The sequence below is a fragment of the Homalodisca vitripennis genome, chromosome 1, assembly GCF_021130785.1.
Source record: "Homalodisca vitripennis isolate AUS2020 chromosome 1, UT_GWSS_2.1, whole genome shotgun sequence".
NCBI lineage: Eukaryota > Metazoa > Arthropoda > Insecta > Hemiptera > Cicadellidae > Homalodisca > Homalodisca vitripennis.
This window is the reverse complement of record NC_060207.1, coordinates 103,373,037-103,390,163: the sequence shown is the minus strand read 5'-3', so window position 1 is coordinate 103,390,163 and position 17,127 is coordinate 103,373,037. Positions and strand designations below refer to the sequence as shown.

Sequence of the window (17,127 nt, the reverse complement as noted above, 5' to 3'; positions counted from 1 at the left end):
AAAAATAACTTGCAGACAATAACAGTAAATAGCTCTATACATAATTACTTTACTAGAAATTGTTCTAATCTTAGAGTAAACTACTGTACCTACCAATGTACCAAAAATAGTTTTGTAGAGATAGGTATTAAAATTTATAACATGTTACCAAATCATATTAAATGTCTAGATTTTTATTAGTTTTAAGAAATGCTTAAAAAATATCTTAGTAAATCTAGCAGCATACAGTTTAGATGAAGTTATAGATCATATTGAAGCTAACATAGTCTAGTTATGAATATTTTTACTTTTATAATACAATTTTGTTTTGTATGAGATGACGATGCCATGCATACCACATTTGTAACGGCAATAAAAAATTCTGATTCTGATTCTGATTCTGATTCTGATTACTCACATTATGGATGAGTAAATTATCAGTAGGGTTGTCTGAAGGCGAAGGGTCAACAGCTATTGCTGCATTCAGGCACTTCTCCACCTGCGTGTGCAGGAAATTGTTCCAGCTATAGCTGAAGAAAAGATTCTGTAAAAGAAGTAAGAATCACTACAATTTCAAAGCAACATTATATAATACGCTTAATACAAATCCTTCTGGCACTCCAAGAACTTATAAATAAATACCTTGAGACACTCTCACTACTTTACTGTTTATTATGTAAAAGTACCATTCACTACCTGTATACAAGAGGATTTAAAGTTAGTATCATTACAATAACCTTTGGCCAGAAAAGACTAGCAAAAAACTGTTTAAATTAGCATTTCTAGAAGTAACAATATTCATCATCTCAGAATAGCAACACTGTTATTATATACATCCGTTACATGCAAGAACTCATTAAAATGATGAAGAACCTTTATGGGTATTACAGACCTTAAGAGCTACCCAATAAAGATAGGAATGCTGATCACATTACAGATCTGTAACTTAAAAACTCCTTAAGCATGATGGATAATTTTTACGAATATTACAAGTCTTAAGAGCTGCTCAAGGACAAAAAAGATTACTAATGACATTACAAATCTGCATGACCACTCAAGAAAAGTGACTTTGTAGATCTGATACTGACCAGTAAGACATTGATGGTGTCTAGAGCAGCCAGCTGCTCCTCCACCGAGTGGTTGTGTGTTGAGACAAGAGCTGCCAGCAGCTTTACTATCTGCAGCCTGGTGTTACCTAGTGGAGGGTCCACAGTACAACATGTCAATTTCACTCCCGGCTTCTGCAACAGACAATGACAATAGCCATCATGTTTTGCATGGATATAAGATTTATGATCAGTTATAGATGAGTGTTTTCACATTGTCAAGTGTGAAATCGATGGCTGTAAGTTTTATTAAATTATTGATAATTATTCAGTCTTTGACATTTGAGACCGGATTTCTGTACAAGTTTTTGATTAAATGTGCATGCCTCATAAACTAAAGAAAAAATTTTATTTTCATTGTTCGATAGCCAAATAGATATTAATAAATATTAAAGATATATATATATAGGCCATAACTTATATTCCTACGTACCAATACATTAAAGCCATTCTTTCATGCTTTGTAAAGAAAGGGAGATAATCACTGTTTGTGTTGGAAACTTAAAATTATATAGTGCAAGAGCAATTAATAAACACAATAATATTTAGTGAGCTTTTTTTGATAAGGCTGCAAACTTCCTCATAACAGATATGTACTGAAATTAATTTTAAATTCGGTGACAGTTTTTTGCATCCACGGATAGAATACTAATATCATGCTTTATTTTTTTCCTACAGGAAAATTACATAAACTCATTATATTATTTTACACAATACAAAAACAACTTTATATTGCTTGAGTGGTCCATTTGGCATCTAGTGTAACCAGATTTGTATGTTACATCAGTTGAAAGTAGTCACAAACCTCATGTATAAACTAACATGTGAGTTGCATATAGGTGACTTACTTGAGGTGGGTTCAGAAGTAGATCATGAAAGACAGGCAAGAATGGTACAATTGCTTCAGTTGTAGTGAGAGTGACAGGCGGGGGAGGGGAAGGGGCGGGGGAATCTCCTGATGCACCTCCCCCTCCCCCATCAACCCCATAGTTCAGGTTCATACCACCAGAGTCTAAACTGGCAGCACCACTGAAATAAACATACAAAGTAAACAACTGACAGGCAAAATAAACATTCAACTGACATTTTCATAACAGAATAACAAAATCAAACTCCTACCACAACTTTACTACTAAGAAATGTAGATTACATATTAATAAAATTAGTGTTCACTAAAATCGAGTTTACAACCTATATAAAACAGAGTATTAGCAGTGTAATAGATTGTATGTGCGCTGAAGGCTTTGCCTGTTATGAAAATTATGTTATTTTATTTATGAACAATTTTGGGTAAAAGTCCCTAATACTTTGAACAGTTAGCCAATTTTATATTTTGAAAAGTAGGCTGAATAAAAGGTGTTGAAAACATTCATTTAATTCACCATCACTGAAGCCTTTGTACAATGGAGATGGTCCACTTTGTTCGTCATCACGCACATTAGTTCGGCCATTTTTAAACCTAATACACCACCCCACTTTCAGTAATCACATCGGTCCCATAAACTTCACAGAGTTGACGATAAATCTCAATTGGTTTATTGTGCTTACCCAACAAAAACTATATTAGATTTTCAATTATGTTTCACATTTTAAACTGCAATTGTAAAACAACAAGGAGCGACAGTAACCTCTCACTAGAACAGCTGGATAACCACTAAATGGAGAAATGCTACGACATCAAAATGGCCGTGATAGTCCCTAGTGGTTACAGAGTGAATCTTTTTGGATGGCCCTAGTATTTAAGATAAAAGGACACAACACCTGCTCTACAAAAAAACTCATTTACTAACTTCAATGCCAACATTGTCCTCACAAACAATATCCTAAGAACAAGAATGAATGATCTCAGACAAGATGTCAAAGTAGGCTACAAAGATAAACCAGTCTCCTAACATGCTGCAAACCACAACAGCACAGATTTCAATAACTGTTTTAAATTAACTTAATAACTGTTCATTATGGAAAGACTGCAATTCCCCACAGTCAAGGAGATGGGAACTAGCATAGCAGTATGAGTAACAAAATCCAGACATCCTCCAAACCTAAACCTGAGATAAGTCCCTCCCCTCAGCAGACAACAGTTTCTTATTTATTTGTATAGTGTATAGTACTTAATACAATATCAGTAGTTACATCAACTATTAAATTTTCGAACAGCACAATTAAAGGAGGGCTATAATAAGGATGTGATTTTCCACGGCCAACAAATAAAATTATGTGATAGTGCAAAATTTTTAGGTATAGATCTGGATATAAACTTTTCTTGGAAAAAATGTATTGAAAATATTATTAGAAGATTAAACTCGGCATGTTATCAAATGCTAGTGTTACGAAATTCAATTAATTTGGAAACTAGAATAATAATTTACTACTCTTTCTTTTTTTCAATAATTCAATATGGTATTGAATTTTGGGGATCATCTTCTGACTTTGATAAAGTTTTTAAGATCCAAAAAAAAATTATGAGATTAATGACCTTTTCATCATTTAGAACTTCTTGCAAACCTCTGTTTAAAGAATTAAAAATCTTATCACTTCCAAATTTATACATTCTGAAAACCCTACTAACAGTACAATCAAATTTTGAAAGCTTATCAAGTGATAACTTTGATCATAATTACAATACAAGATTTAAAGCTAATTTTCAATATCCCATACATCGACTGCGTCTGGTAGAAAAAACTCCAATATACACGGCAAAAAAACTATACAATAAGTTACCTCAAAAATATAAACATTTAATCAATTCAAAAACATTTAAAAGCGAACTAACAGATTTTTTGTTGGAAAAAAACTATTATAGTGTTGATGAGTATTTGATGGATCCTGAATTTTAAAATTGTGTTTTAACATAGATTACATTAAATTTGTTACGCTGTCTTGACCTCTTATATGTATGTTTATTAAGTTTATATGTATATGTGAATTGTGATGTGCATATGTATGAATGTATATGTGTATGTATCATTATTACATTAATTTATGACAATGTTACCTGTTTCTATAGCAATGCTATGTATAAACGTTGACGTAACAATAAAGACTGATTCTGATACTGATTCTGATTCTGATACATAGTCAAGATGCCATTCTGAGAGGAACATTCTAGTATCCAATTATATAAAATTATAAACTTGAAAATGCAAGTCATTTTGAGTTGTTAATTTTGAACCAGTGCTAACTCTTTTTGTGTGGTGTTTGTTGTGATGTGAGGAGTGCACACACATGCATTTATGGCTCACGCATAGCCTCCTGTTGGTGACCTGCTTCTGTAATGCCTTTATTGAATGACCCCTGTAAAAATACCATTGCCTTCGCACATCAGCCACTCCCAATGATAAATTGAAAAAGACAGTACATAGGTTTAAAGTAACAGTTCCACCTCATAAAATGATAAATTATTTGGTATGATAAGATCCTTCAATTGGCCTAAGGGTCAGGGGAAAAGCAAAATAAATAAATAAAGCCCGATAAAGTAAACCAACCCCTCATTTTTTATTAAACAATTTAATAAATAAAAAAGTACTAATAGACACTTTGATTACCTAGCTGGCCATCCTCAATTTACTGTGCTCAAATACAAGGTAAAAGTAAAGTAAAGATGTCTTATTTTACCAGGCGAAGTTAAGACTAAGAAGTCCTCTCTAACACTTAACCTGGGGACCAACGGCTTAAAGGTAACTTCCGAACCACCACCAACGGCCGGGCAGGCGGGCTGCTTGCAAGGACAGGATCACTCAGCGGCAAGGGCGGATCCAGAGGGGGGGCGCGAGGGGCGCGCGCCCCCCCCTCGGTAGTCACAAATTCAAATTTTTGTTTGTTTATAAAAGATTTAAGCTTAAAGTAATACTATATTGTTCGTTAGTAAAGGTGCTTTCATCGGCCACACTATTCGTAATTGGTACTATGTCGGTGTTTCAAACATACATTTTGTACTTAAGATTGTAGATTTAATTCGTTGTATGAGTAGAGGGGAGGTGGTAACAGTGCGTATGATCACCGGAAGGGGTGGGGGAGCGGTGCGTGCGCATGAGTCGTCCTAGTCCGCCCGCCCAACGATAGGCCTACACCACACCGCCTACTACGGCCACTCAGTTGATTCAGTGCGTACGTTCGTGAATATCGTGAAGTACCCGTTCGCTTGTGTTTAATAGCTTTTTGAGTGTTAACAGATTTTTGTGCAATATGGATCGTTATCTTGTTAAAAGACCAAAGTTAGACAGTGAAGTTCCTTCTTCAAATGTTGAGGTTTCCACCCAGCATGAGGTTACAGACGTGCCGCTGCCACCACAATCGGCGCCATCATCCTCCAATTCACAAGTTAGTATCTCCGAAAACATGTGCTCTTTCGACATCGGGTCTCACACATTAACAACATCTCTAAGATGAGTGACCATACTAAGTATAGTATTTTTACTAATCATTGGAAGCCTAAAAAGGACTTTAAGTTTCCTACATCCTCTCATGTAAAAACGAGGACGGGAAGAACAAAGAAAAGCTAATATTGGCCATTTTGAAAAGTATCCATGGTTTAGTTTTTTCAGAAGCTAAGCAAGGGCTATTTTTTGTAAATTTTGTGCAGTACTATGCATCAAAAGTTAGTTGGAGGACAGCATACAGTTTCTTTAAAGAAATTAGTTACTGAACCTCTACAGAAATATGCTAAACTCTCAGGCAAGGACGGAGATTTAGAAAGTCACGCAGGCGACACAATATCACAAAGATGCTGAAATTGACGCCAAACATTTTATATCTGTTTTTGAAAACCCTGAGGGAGAAATTCTTAATTTGTTAAACGAAAATAGGAAGGCCCAAACCATGCAGAATCGTGCAAGGCTTGTGCCAATAATTTAAAACTATTTTGTTGCATGGTAGGCAGAACATACCCCTTAGAGGTCATAGGGATGATGGCAGTTTGATTGAAGTTGGAGATGATCCAGTACAAAATGACGGCAATTTCAGGGCACTTTTGCGATTTAGAATAGATAGCGGGGATGTTCAGCTTGAAGATCATTTGAAGTCTGCAGGAGCAAACGCCACTTACATCAGCAAGACAACAGCTAACTGCCTTATAAATGTTGTTCTGATGAAATTTTGGAAGTGATAACTCAACGAGTATCAGAAGCTAAATATTATAGCATAATATTTGACGAATCAACAGATGCGTCTCATACTTCTCAGCTAAGCCTTAGTTTACGTTACCTGTATAACAATGCTATAAGAGAAGACTTTGTAGGTTTTTGTTGATCTCCACGGTACGGGTACGAACTATTCTGATCAAGAAGTTGAACCTGTTATCACGGGGGAGGTTTTAGGACAGTCTGTGCTGAAATTCATGCAACAGCTTGGTTTGAACATGAATAACTGTGTAGGGATCGGTTGTGATGGATGCTCTGTCAATATGTCTGACATGCGAGGGAGCAGTGACAGAAATTAAAAAAAAATTGCCATAAACAGCACCTTATGTGGCTGCAGTAATCATGCATTGAATTTGGCTATTTCAAAGTGCAATAAAGTCCAAAGCGTGAGAAATGCAGTAGGCACTGTAAAAGAGATTTCTAGATTTTTCACCTCCTCGGCCCAAACGGAACTCTATTTTGAAAAAAGTACTGGGACATCAAATGAGAGGGATATTGTGAGACCCGTTGGGTAGAACGGCATGAATCAATTTTTGAGTTTACAGAAGACCTAACAAAAATAGCTGAGGCACTTAAAATTGTCTCAAAGTGGAATGATAGCTCAACAGCAAGCAAAGCAAATTGCTTATTGTGCTCTATCTCCACTTGCGAGTTTATAATAACTATGCATTGTCTTAGTGATATAACGGATGCAACCTGTGTTCTTAGTAAATATCTTCAGTCAGAAACCATAGACTTGTGTTCAGCAAGAGACAAAGTAATGCACACAATAAAAGTACTTCAGAATAAAAGGCAAAATCCTGATCAATTCTTTTCTCTGATTTTCAATACTGCTGAAAAGGACTATGGAGTCTATGGGCATAGAAGTTCGTATTCCAAGAATTGTGGGACAGCAAGTAAATAGACCCAAACTACCCCTCAACGTCCAGTGACAGTCGGGAATGTACAATACAACATTGGAAAAAATCCGCATACATAACAATCCTGGATAACATTATTGCAGATATGACAGATAGATTTTCAAGCGATTCACTGGAGTGTTATATGCTGAACCTAAACCGTTCCGACAAACTTGGACAAAATAGTGGATATGAAATCTAGTTTTGAGCCCATATGTATGAAGTATTGCAGTTTAGTGTCATTGAACAAAAACACGATGCTACTGAAACTTATGAACGAAGTATGCTCCCTCAAGAACATTCCTAATTATAATGAATTTAAGACTATAACTAAAGCAATGAAATGTTTTGAAGCATTAAATGAAAACAACTACCCTCTTCTAAGGGCTTTGGTACAAATTCTGCTTACTCTTCCAATTTCAATAGGTAAGTAATTTTTGTTTATACTATTTTTTCAAAATTATTTATTAGCAGATAATTTCTAAAACCAGTAAAACTAATAGTATTTTCTTAAATCGTGTGGTTGTTAGTTAAAAAGTATTTTTTTCATTGGTATGAAACATTTGACCTTTTTTGCCAATCTGTTAGAACTTATTGTTTTTTCCAACAGCAACGGCAGAACGATCTTTTTCAACTCTGAGAAAATTAAAGTCATGGATCAGAACAAGGATGGCAGAGGATAGGTTGACTGGACTCGCTCTGCTAAACGTGCACAGGGACATCGAAGTATGCCCCGAAAAAGTCATTAACAGATTTGCAAGCCAAAAAAAACAGAAGACTCGATTTTGTACTTTAAAGATAAAATGTTGTATTTTTACAACTTTTGTCAGATTATATACAGTTTATTGGAAATATTACATTGTTTTTCATTTATCACTTTAGCCCTTTTTTTTCATTAGTATACAATAATAACATTATATGTCAAATTACAGAGCTTTGACTACCAACATGAATCATATGTGTAAAAAATCTCCCAAAATCTCAGACCGCCCCCCCCTCACAAAAATCCTGGATCCGCCCTTGCTCAGCGGTCACCCATCCAAGCAGCAGCCAGGCTCGACATTGCTTGATCCGGTTATCTTGCGATAACCATTAACCAACAAGAATCAAATGTTATGAATAAGTAGAAACCTAGAATCTAAATGTGTCAATACACCTCCTCAATTAAAGAAGCAAAAATGTAATGATCAAGAGATTTTGGATACAATTGGGAATTGCACCAGCAACCATTTGATTACATACATGTATTCCAAGTTTACACTTTTAATGTACAAACAAGACAGTTTCCAATCTGAATTGACGATTTATTAAACTAACCCATGATTAGTTTAAAATAAAACAACAATCAACTTACATTGGTTTAGAGGGTTCCAGAAGAGTTAAGAGAACTGAAATACCTCCAATTAAACTACTTTCCTTTTTCTCTCCATTTAAAATAACTTCTAATATCTTCTTAATTGTCTCGCCACTGAAAATGAATAAAACATCATTTTTTAATTGTTAATTGTTACTCATATAAAATTACCTACACAGGTTTTATTTTTACTATCCACTACCTAGTTTCGCAATACATAATCAATCTTCTAAAAGTTATTTATTCTTTATGTAATTCAGACCACAATTATGCCCAAAGAAAAGTTCTATAATATTTATATTATTTTCAACACACTTGCAAGCTACTTTCTAAACCGTAATAAATAGATGCTTAAATAAAAAAGTTTTGTTCAATTTAATCGTGAGTAGTATAAAACATTCTAAAATTATATATATATATACTATTTGCTTTATTGTTATTATACATTAACATAAACAGAATACTTAACCATTAAAGCACCATCAAATAATGTACATTATTTTTTCAGATATACACTTTTCATCTATTTATCTTGGTAAATTAAATAACTTCTCTGAATAATCAAATCTGACAAAAGTGAAAATGAAGCGTTGTTTTTATGGGTTGTGAAACAATATAATATATGTTTTAATATGTATATATATATATACTTCCAAGTAGTTTAAAGTTTAAACAAAACAGATAATCTAGCGTTATATAAAGTTTTAGCTCTATGTAAACATTTACAAATATTCTTCATACAGCTTATTGGAATCTTATTGTTTATGGTATTTAATTGTTAAAATTCTTTTTTTTTTTTATGTTTCAATTCTTGGTTTGAGTTCTGTTTCTATGTTTTATTTATTCTGTGTTTCTGGTGAAGGGTTCTGAGAACTCAAAAATTAAAACATGAACACTAGATCTTCTGTTTTGTTTAACTTTAAACTACTTGGAAGAGTATTAAAGCTGATTTGTATTACAGAAGATATATAATATATCAAGATTCTCCATCAGTCACCAAACAAGAAATAATACATTTAAACTTATTGAAAACAAAGTGAACCAAAATGACATGATGACAAACAAGAATTATACAAACAATCTGGAGTATACAAAATTAACTGTAGTGACTGTGAAAGCTATTATATTGGGCAAACTGGAAGAAATTTTAATAAAAGGTTTAAAGAACACATACAAGCTTTGAAAACAAATAACATTTCTACAATAAAATCAAATTTTGCTGAACACTTATTGGAGACTGACCATAACTACAAAAATATTGAAAAGAACATGGAAATATTATGTATCGAAAGGAAAGGAGAGAAATTAAACACAAAAGAAGAATTACATATCTATCTAAATTATAACAAAGATCCTCATAACATTTTAAATAGTAATCTGAAAAATAAGACAAATCCAATTTTTGAAAAAATTAAAATATTAAATACAGATTACTAATAAGAAAATTAAAACTGTGTCATTTAAATTTAACATATGTTTAAAAGGTCCACATGTGTATATCTAATTGTTTATTATTTATTTAGAGGTTAATGTACACTGATGATGGTTAAAAACCGAAACACGTGTATGCAATAAAAAGATTTTTAAAAGGGTTTTAGTTACTTTCATTACATTAATATATATATATAAAATATATAATGGTAGCACATTCACCCGGCAAGTGAGAGATCCGGGTTCGAGTCCCGGCGGAGCAAGTACTTTTTGTGATTGAATGTTTATTGAAATTAAATTCGGCTATTGCCATTTATACAAATTTAATGTAAATAAAAAAGTCGTTTGACAGGTATTTGGTCTGCCGATCATATGTTAATTCGGTTATTTAACTCTACAACTGGCAGTCGCCTGATTATCAGTCGAAATAATTGTTTCTGTAGTGGCAGTCGCCTGAAAATCAGTTGATTTGACACATGCCCGTTTGATATTTGTTATAATCAATACACAAACTAAACTGCCATGATTCATATACCACTGGAATCAGAAATAGTTGCTGATTTGATCGATGTATTTTGTTTTGTTTTGTTAGCAGCCATGACATAACTATGACGTATTGAAAACGAGTTGTTTGTAAACAGTCGGCCGTAGTTGTTGTATTGGTACCCGGTCGCGTTATTCTTGTCCATCTAAAACGTAAGTTTATTACATGAAAGTGTTTTTATGTAATAAGTGTGTTTATTTATGCGTATAAATTCTCGTAGATTGTGTTTTATGATGTTATGAAGAAATATATGTGAAAAAAGATATTAGTGAGCCATTGTAATCTAGGCTATGTGCAGTGTTGTGATCGTTTTAGTTAGCTTTAGGATCATTTTCATATGCGATGATCATGATATAAAGCTTCTTTATTTATTTTTACATTTAATATTTTTATTTTGTAGAGCCTGTTTTGTTTTATATTTTAGAGTATTTTATGAATTTTTCGAGTAATAAATAAGGTTTTGATGAATTTTATAACACAGTCGTAGCCATAGCAATGAATTTAGTCGTTTTGTACTTTCTTCAGTTTAGAGGTATTTCATAATATTGTTTTAATAAAAAAATGTAGTAAACTATACATTTTCTAAAACTATATATAAAATTTTCAACATTTTGGGTATTTTGGAAATATTTTTTTCACACAATATGTCTTTTATAGGTGCACCCCCACCACTTTTACATAAATTTTTTTGATTTTTTAAAAATAAACTTAGTAAAAGAGTGATAATTTTTTTTTATTTTGGGGTTTTTATTTGCATTACTAAAAAGTAAATTTCCTTGTGAAAAAAATTATATATAACACATATAGGTTTATAATCAAATTATATTTTAAAAAATTAAAAACCGATACTACTGCAAAACACCTCAAAATGGCCTGCCACTTGAGGACATTTCAACTGCCAGCTCGAGGGTTAAACGCATATGTGACAGATACGGCCAAATACAAAATAATTCAATCGTAAAAAATAAGGGCTCTGTGGTGTAATGGTAGCACATTCACCCGGCAAGTGAGAGATCCGGGTTCGAGTCCCGGCGGAGAAAGTACTTTTTGTAACTGAATGTTTATTGAAAAAAATATATATATAATATATATTCATTATTTTTATTTTTTATTATTTATTGTGTCCAATTATTAATTTCTTAAGTTTTTTTTATAAAATACAAAATATCTCATGTATTATAAATAAATAGGATGTTTCAGCAGAGATAGTGATCATTATAGTTACCACAAACTCTATTAGTCATTCAAGATGAGTGAAATACAACAATACTCAACAGATATAATTTTAAACACTTTATTGTAAAACAAAATATATCATTGATTATTACTTACGATTCCAAACTGGCAAGAATGGGGTCAGGTTCAGGTTTGTTTTCACAAGTGAGCTGAGCTTCTCTAGATTTGACGATAATATCACAGAGCAACAGTGCAGCATTTGAGTTGATACCAGAGCCTGCACTAGGAGACAGCAGGTCTACCAAGTTCTCTACCAGGCCTTGCGTAGCCATGAACTGTAACAATTGATCTCTACCATCACCAAAAATCTTCCTGGCACGTTCACAAAAATAAATTATTGCAATGTGCAAACACACTCTAGAAATTTGTTTATTATAAAGAGATAATAACACTCTTAGTATATCATAACGGATTGAATAATACAGGATTTCTATAATAGTCAATTGTTGCTCAGTTATGAGGGGCAATCAAAAGGTTTTTCATTTAAATAAATTTATTTACAAAATATACAAATTGTTGGACTTTCTTTCCTTTAAAGTATTTGCAATGGTAATTATGCAATACAAGTACTATACATTTTTTTCTAACACTGTTTCCCATCAACTTATCTATTGTAATGCTGTTCAGCTCCTACGGTGGTTTTATTCTTTAATTTTGTGACCTGAGTCAAATTTTCCCTTTTAAGGACACAAAAAATAAAACTTTAAATCCTTCACATATAAGAACAATAAAACAAATATGCAAGGCCTAAAAATCTGGTGAATACCAGAATAGTTGGGTGTGTAGTCGTAGTATACCTCACTCCCCACTTTGCCATCTTTCTTTTTTACAGTGTCACAAACATCACAGTGAAAGTAACAAACAAAATTGTTTCACTTGGTGGAAGGAATTAGTTGTGGGCAACCTTAAATTAAAGGAAACTATAGATGGCCTTTACAATATGAGGTCTGTCCAAAAAGTATCCGACCGCCGACCAGTAGGCGGCCGCGGCGTAACCGACCGGCTCGAACCGGTTATTGGAGGGGAGGGCCTTCCCATATTAGGCATTGAATACGATCCGGTCACTCAGTGAGTTACAGAACTCTGTTCCGTACAGTACTGTCGTGTGTGTGTGTCGCATTTCAATATGACTGAACATGTTGAGCAGCGCATTTGCATTAAATTTTGCCAAAAACTTGGCCATTCAGCATCAGAGACGATTACTATGATACGGAAAGTTTATGGTACCGTGTCTATGGACGATACACAAATAAAAAAGTGGTTTAGGCGGTTTAGAAATGGCCGCATATCAGTGGAGAGTGATGACCGATCTGGCAGGCCTTCAAAGGCCAGAAACGCTGAAAATGTTGAACGTGTTCATGCAGCAATTACTGAAAATCGTCGATTGACTGTCCGAGAGCTGGAAGAAGATTTAGGAATACCAAAATCGTCAGTTTGTAACATTTTACACGAAGATTTAAAAATGAACCGTGTTTCGGCAAAATTTGTTCCTCGGCTGCTGACAGAAGACCAAAAGAACTGTCGACTTGAAATCACACAGGACAATCTGGAATTGATAAAAAGTCACCCAGGGCTATTTAAAAAAGTTATTACTGGTGATGAGTCATGGGTTTATGCCTACGACCCTGAAACAAAGCCTCAATCTCGCGAAGAGCAATGGCCGAAAAAAGCAAGACAATGCTGACAGTTTTTTTTTGACCAGGAAGGCATTGTTCATCACGAATATGCTCCAAGAGGCCAGACAGTGAATAAGGAGTATTATCTTGAGGTCCTAAGACGGCTACGAGATGCAGTGCGAAGGAAACGACCTGAACTTTGGACAAGCCGTGACTGGATCCTGCACCACGACAACGCGCCAGCTCATTCCTCAAATCTTATTCAGCGTTTTTTGGTCAAACACGACATCAACCAACTACGACAACCTACCTACAGTCCTGACATAGCTCCTTGTGACTTTTGGCTATTTCCGAAATTAAAAATTCCTTTGAAAGGAAAAAGATTTGACGATGTTGAACAAATAAAACAAAATGCAATGAAGGACCTGTTAGCTATTCCGCAAAGTGAATTTAAGGAATGTTTCCGGAAGTGGGAGGAGCGTTGGAATAAGGTAGTGGCTTGTGGAGGGGAGTACTTTGAAGGGGACCAGATTGCCATTGCCGCCGAGTAACGTCAGGTCAGTTCATGCCAGACGTCAAGGTCGGATACTTTTTGGACACACCTTGTATATCCAACTTTTGAATGTTCAAGAATTTATTGTGATGTTAGATATGTAGCTTTTCTACATTTTACTAATGAACCTAATTCTTGTCCATCATAATAATTGAAACCGATTTATTGTCATTTCAAGAAGTGATGAACTATTTTAGCAGTATTATCTGTGTTATGTCATTATTATTCATTTGTACTACTCCTGATATCTCTAATTGCTGCACTCCTTCACACCAGACCTACTACATACGAACAAGTGCAATGAACATTTACAAGTTTGTAGCATACCTGTTGGTGCTCAGTTATATAATCCATATACACATTTTTTAAGACAATCTTAACTTTACTGTGTTTAGCACACCGTGTGTTTGAATTGTTTACTTTTTGTGTGTATTAACCTTGTCTTTTAGGTTTATACACCTAAAAAAAGAGGGCATATATCAGTTGGCTAAATGGTGTGTTCCTGTTGATGTAACAAATAACAATGACAAGTGTTCATAATCCTGTTATTGTTTGAAGTAATTCAAATTTAAACAAAGAAAAACATGAAATTAATTAACTTTATTTCCCTCAAATATCTAATACAGCAAAATCCACTAAAATATTTACCTTACTTGCATTATGCTCATCTAGATCTGAACCTTTTATTGCAATACCCAGTTCCAACTTCCACAAGAAATGAAACATAACAAAACCCATTAAAATCTTTACTTACATTAAGAATATTCTGCTTCATGTCTGAGCCTTCAATTTGAGTGACTAGTTTCAGGGCCAGGTCCATGATTGCTGAGGTACCGAGGTGCTTCAGAAGCAGTGAAATACTAGTTTGTTTGGACTTGAGGAACTCTACGACTTGCAGACATGTAAACTGGTAGGAATACCAATTCTGGAAAAAAGATGTTTGTACATTATTTTCTTCATAATTGTCTTGTCTTACAGTATCAGGGATTGAGATGTATACCAACACTTATTACTGTTATCACCAATTTGTAAAATTAACCATTTAAAATCATCTTACTGCATATAATGTTAATGCTCAGAGTGCCATGGACATTTCCCAAAGTCACATGCGTAAAGTTTTGGGCCATATTCAAGCGTTTGGAAAAAAAAGCTAGTTTATAAAAACAAACTTCACAGTTTGAATTTTTTCATTAATAATGTAAAGAATATCACAAATATTACATCAATATTGTAACAAAAAATAAAAGATCATTAGCAAACAATGTTTTATAGTAAGAATTATAATATAAGAAATTAATATTTACAAAATGTTAAGTTTTTGCCAATATTCTGTGTAACTAATGTTATTTCTAAAATTCTTTTATAATGTCAAATAAAAAAGTAATGAAATTTCATGTATCATAATTTTTATACAGCAAAATAAAATGTAATGCAGATGCGACTGAAAGCGAAATTTCACATTAACCCTTTAGTGCCACGTGAAGAGGTGGAGGTTATGCAGCCATTTCATCATTTGCCGCCATGCAATCATTTGTAACAGGCCATTCCACTCAGTGCCAAGCACTATTTTTATGTTACTACAGTATTTTACTAAAAAATTAACATCTTCCTTAAAAATTAACATAATGCGACACTTTTTGCTGTATTATTTAGGGCAAGATACAGGCTACAAATTGGTATATATATTTTGACCATAAATTAAAAAAATATATTTATATATGTGTAAACAAAAATACAAAAACAAAACAAAAACCCATTTGTTTTGTTCAAGATACAAAAAGTATTTATTTATTTTTGTTTTATTAGTGTTATGTGCTAATTTTATGTTCCCCATGTTATTTGGAATAAATTTACCAAGTTTCATAATAATACATTTATAATAACTGAGTTTTGATTTTTTTATATATATTGCAGCAAATGCTGAAAACCTGCACCAACATGCACGCTTACTCTTGTTCATATAAAATATATTTTACTAGTTTTATGAAATTAAATCAAGGTAGATTATACAACTGTTATTTATTTATTATGAACAGACTTAAATTAATTACTTTGGACTTATTTCATTAGGCCTATTATACTAAATCCTTCAGATGAAATAACTGATTTAGTGTTTTTATCATATAGGCTAAGAATAAATTTATTTATTTTCGCAGTCAGATTCCGTTATATGCCCCCAACGCTTAAACCTTTTTCAATTAACTTAGAACGTTATAAAACGATGTAGTTGAGTAACAGAACTAACATTCCATCATCAACAAGCATTTCCAGGTATTGTTGTCGCTGTTATCTTATCTTTCTCGAGAATCCCGATTACGGCAGGCCGTGCACATCACATGATTAGCTAGTAACCAATTGTAATTCATTATAATCATACGTAAATGAAAAATTAGCGTTGGAGGCATAGTGTTAGTTCTATTACTCAACTACATCGTTTTATAACGTTCTAAGTTCATTGAAAAAATTTTAAGCGTTGGGGGCATATAACGGAATCTTACCTATTTTCGCTTAAGGGCGATCTCTTTTACTCATTTGGCAAACTATACCTTATTCAATAATGAAATTGAACTGAAGTAATAAAAGTAGGAAACTTTTAAAACACTAATCAAAATGGCAACACAGCCACACTAGACAGCTAGCAGAATCAACTGAACGTAAACAAAACGACTGCAGCGTGACAACAGGCGGTTCGCGCTACAGCCTTCTAGATATCAGCTACACAAAAATATTGTATACTATACAAACTATCACTACGTGAATTATGTCGTACATTTCTTGGGCTTTAATTTGATACGTTTTACGATATCATACGTCAATATTTAGCAACAGGATGACCAATATTGGAAAGGCCGATCTAGTTGGCCCTTGGCAATTTTCGTCAATACCATCGGGCCGATTAGATCGGCCCTTGGCACTGAAAGGGTTAAAATACAAGAGTTAAAAAATGTTATTGTAAAATAATGATTCGCTAATTTGTATATTTTGTTCGTCATTTTATTAAGTTTATAGAATATTATAATATGATGTATTTGTTTTTGTACAAAACCAAAATTTTTCTAAACAAAACAATATTATTCCTGTTTTTCAAGTTATTTTATATTTGAGCAAAGTTCAGTTATATACCTTATTTTTTAGATTCTTTATAGTTATACTATGTATGAGACCATAAAAATATAAATAAAATTCATATAAAATAGACATTTCAGGGATATAAAAAACAAATAGAACATTTTAATGCAGGCCTGAAATAAAACGCTAATTGCTGCCACCA

The 17,127-nt window shown here is 33.3% G+C and overlaps 1 protein-coding gene across 2 annotated transcripts in view; it reads right to left on the bottom strand.

Annotated features, from left to right (window-relative positions):
- Positions 1-17,127, bottom strand: part of LOC124368259 (serine/threonine-protein phosphatase 6 regulatory subunit 3) — a 71,842-nt gene that overhangs the window by 33,974 nt on the left and 20,741 nt on the right. The window contains exons 5-10 of one of the 2 annotated variants that reach the window (XM_046825538.1): positions 14,611-14,788; positions 11,784-11,962; positions 8,477-8,590; positions 1,934-2,114; positions 1,068-1,220; positions 398-523 (exon numbers count right to left, since the gene is read on the bottom strand). In XM_046825538.1, the coding sequence (XP_046681494.1) occupies positions 398-523; positions 1,068-1,220; positions 1,934-2,114; positions 8,477-8,590; positions 11,784-11,962; positions 14,611-14,788 (931 nt within the window). The remainder of the gene's footprint in view (positions 1-397; positions 524-1,067; positions 1,221-1,933; positions 2,115-8,476; positions 8,591-11,783; positions 11,963-14,610; positions 14,789-17,127) is intronic. The other variant, XM_046825535.1, reaches the window with a different exon arrangement.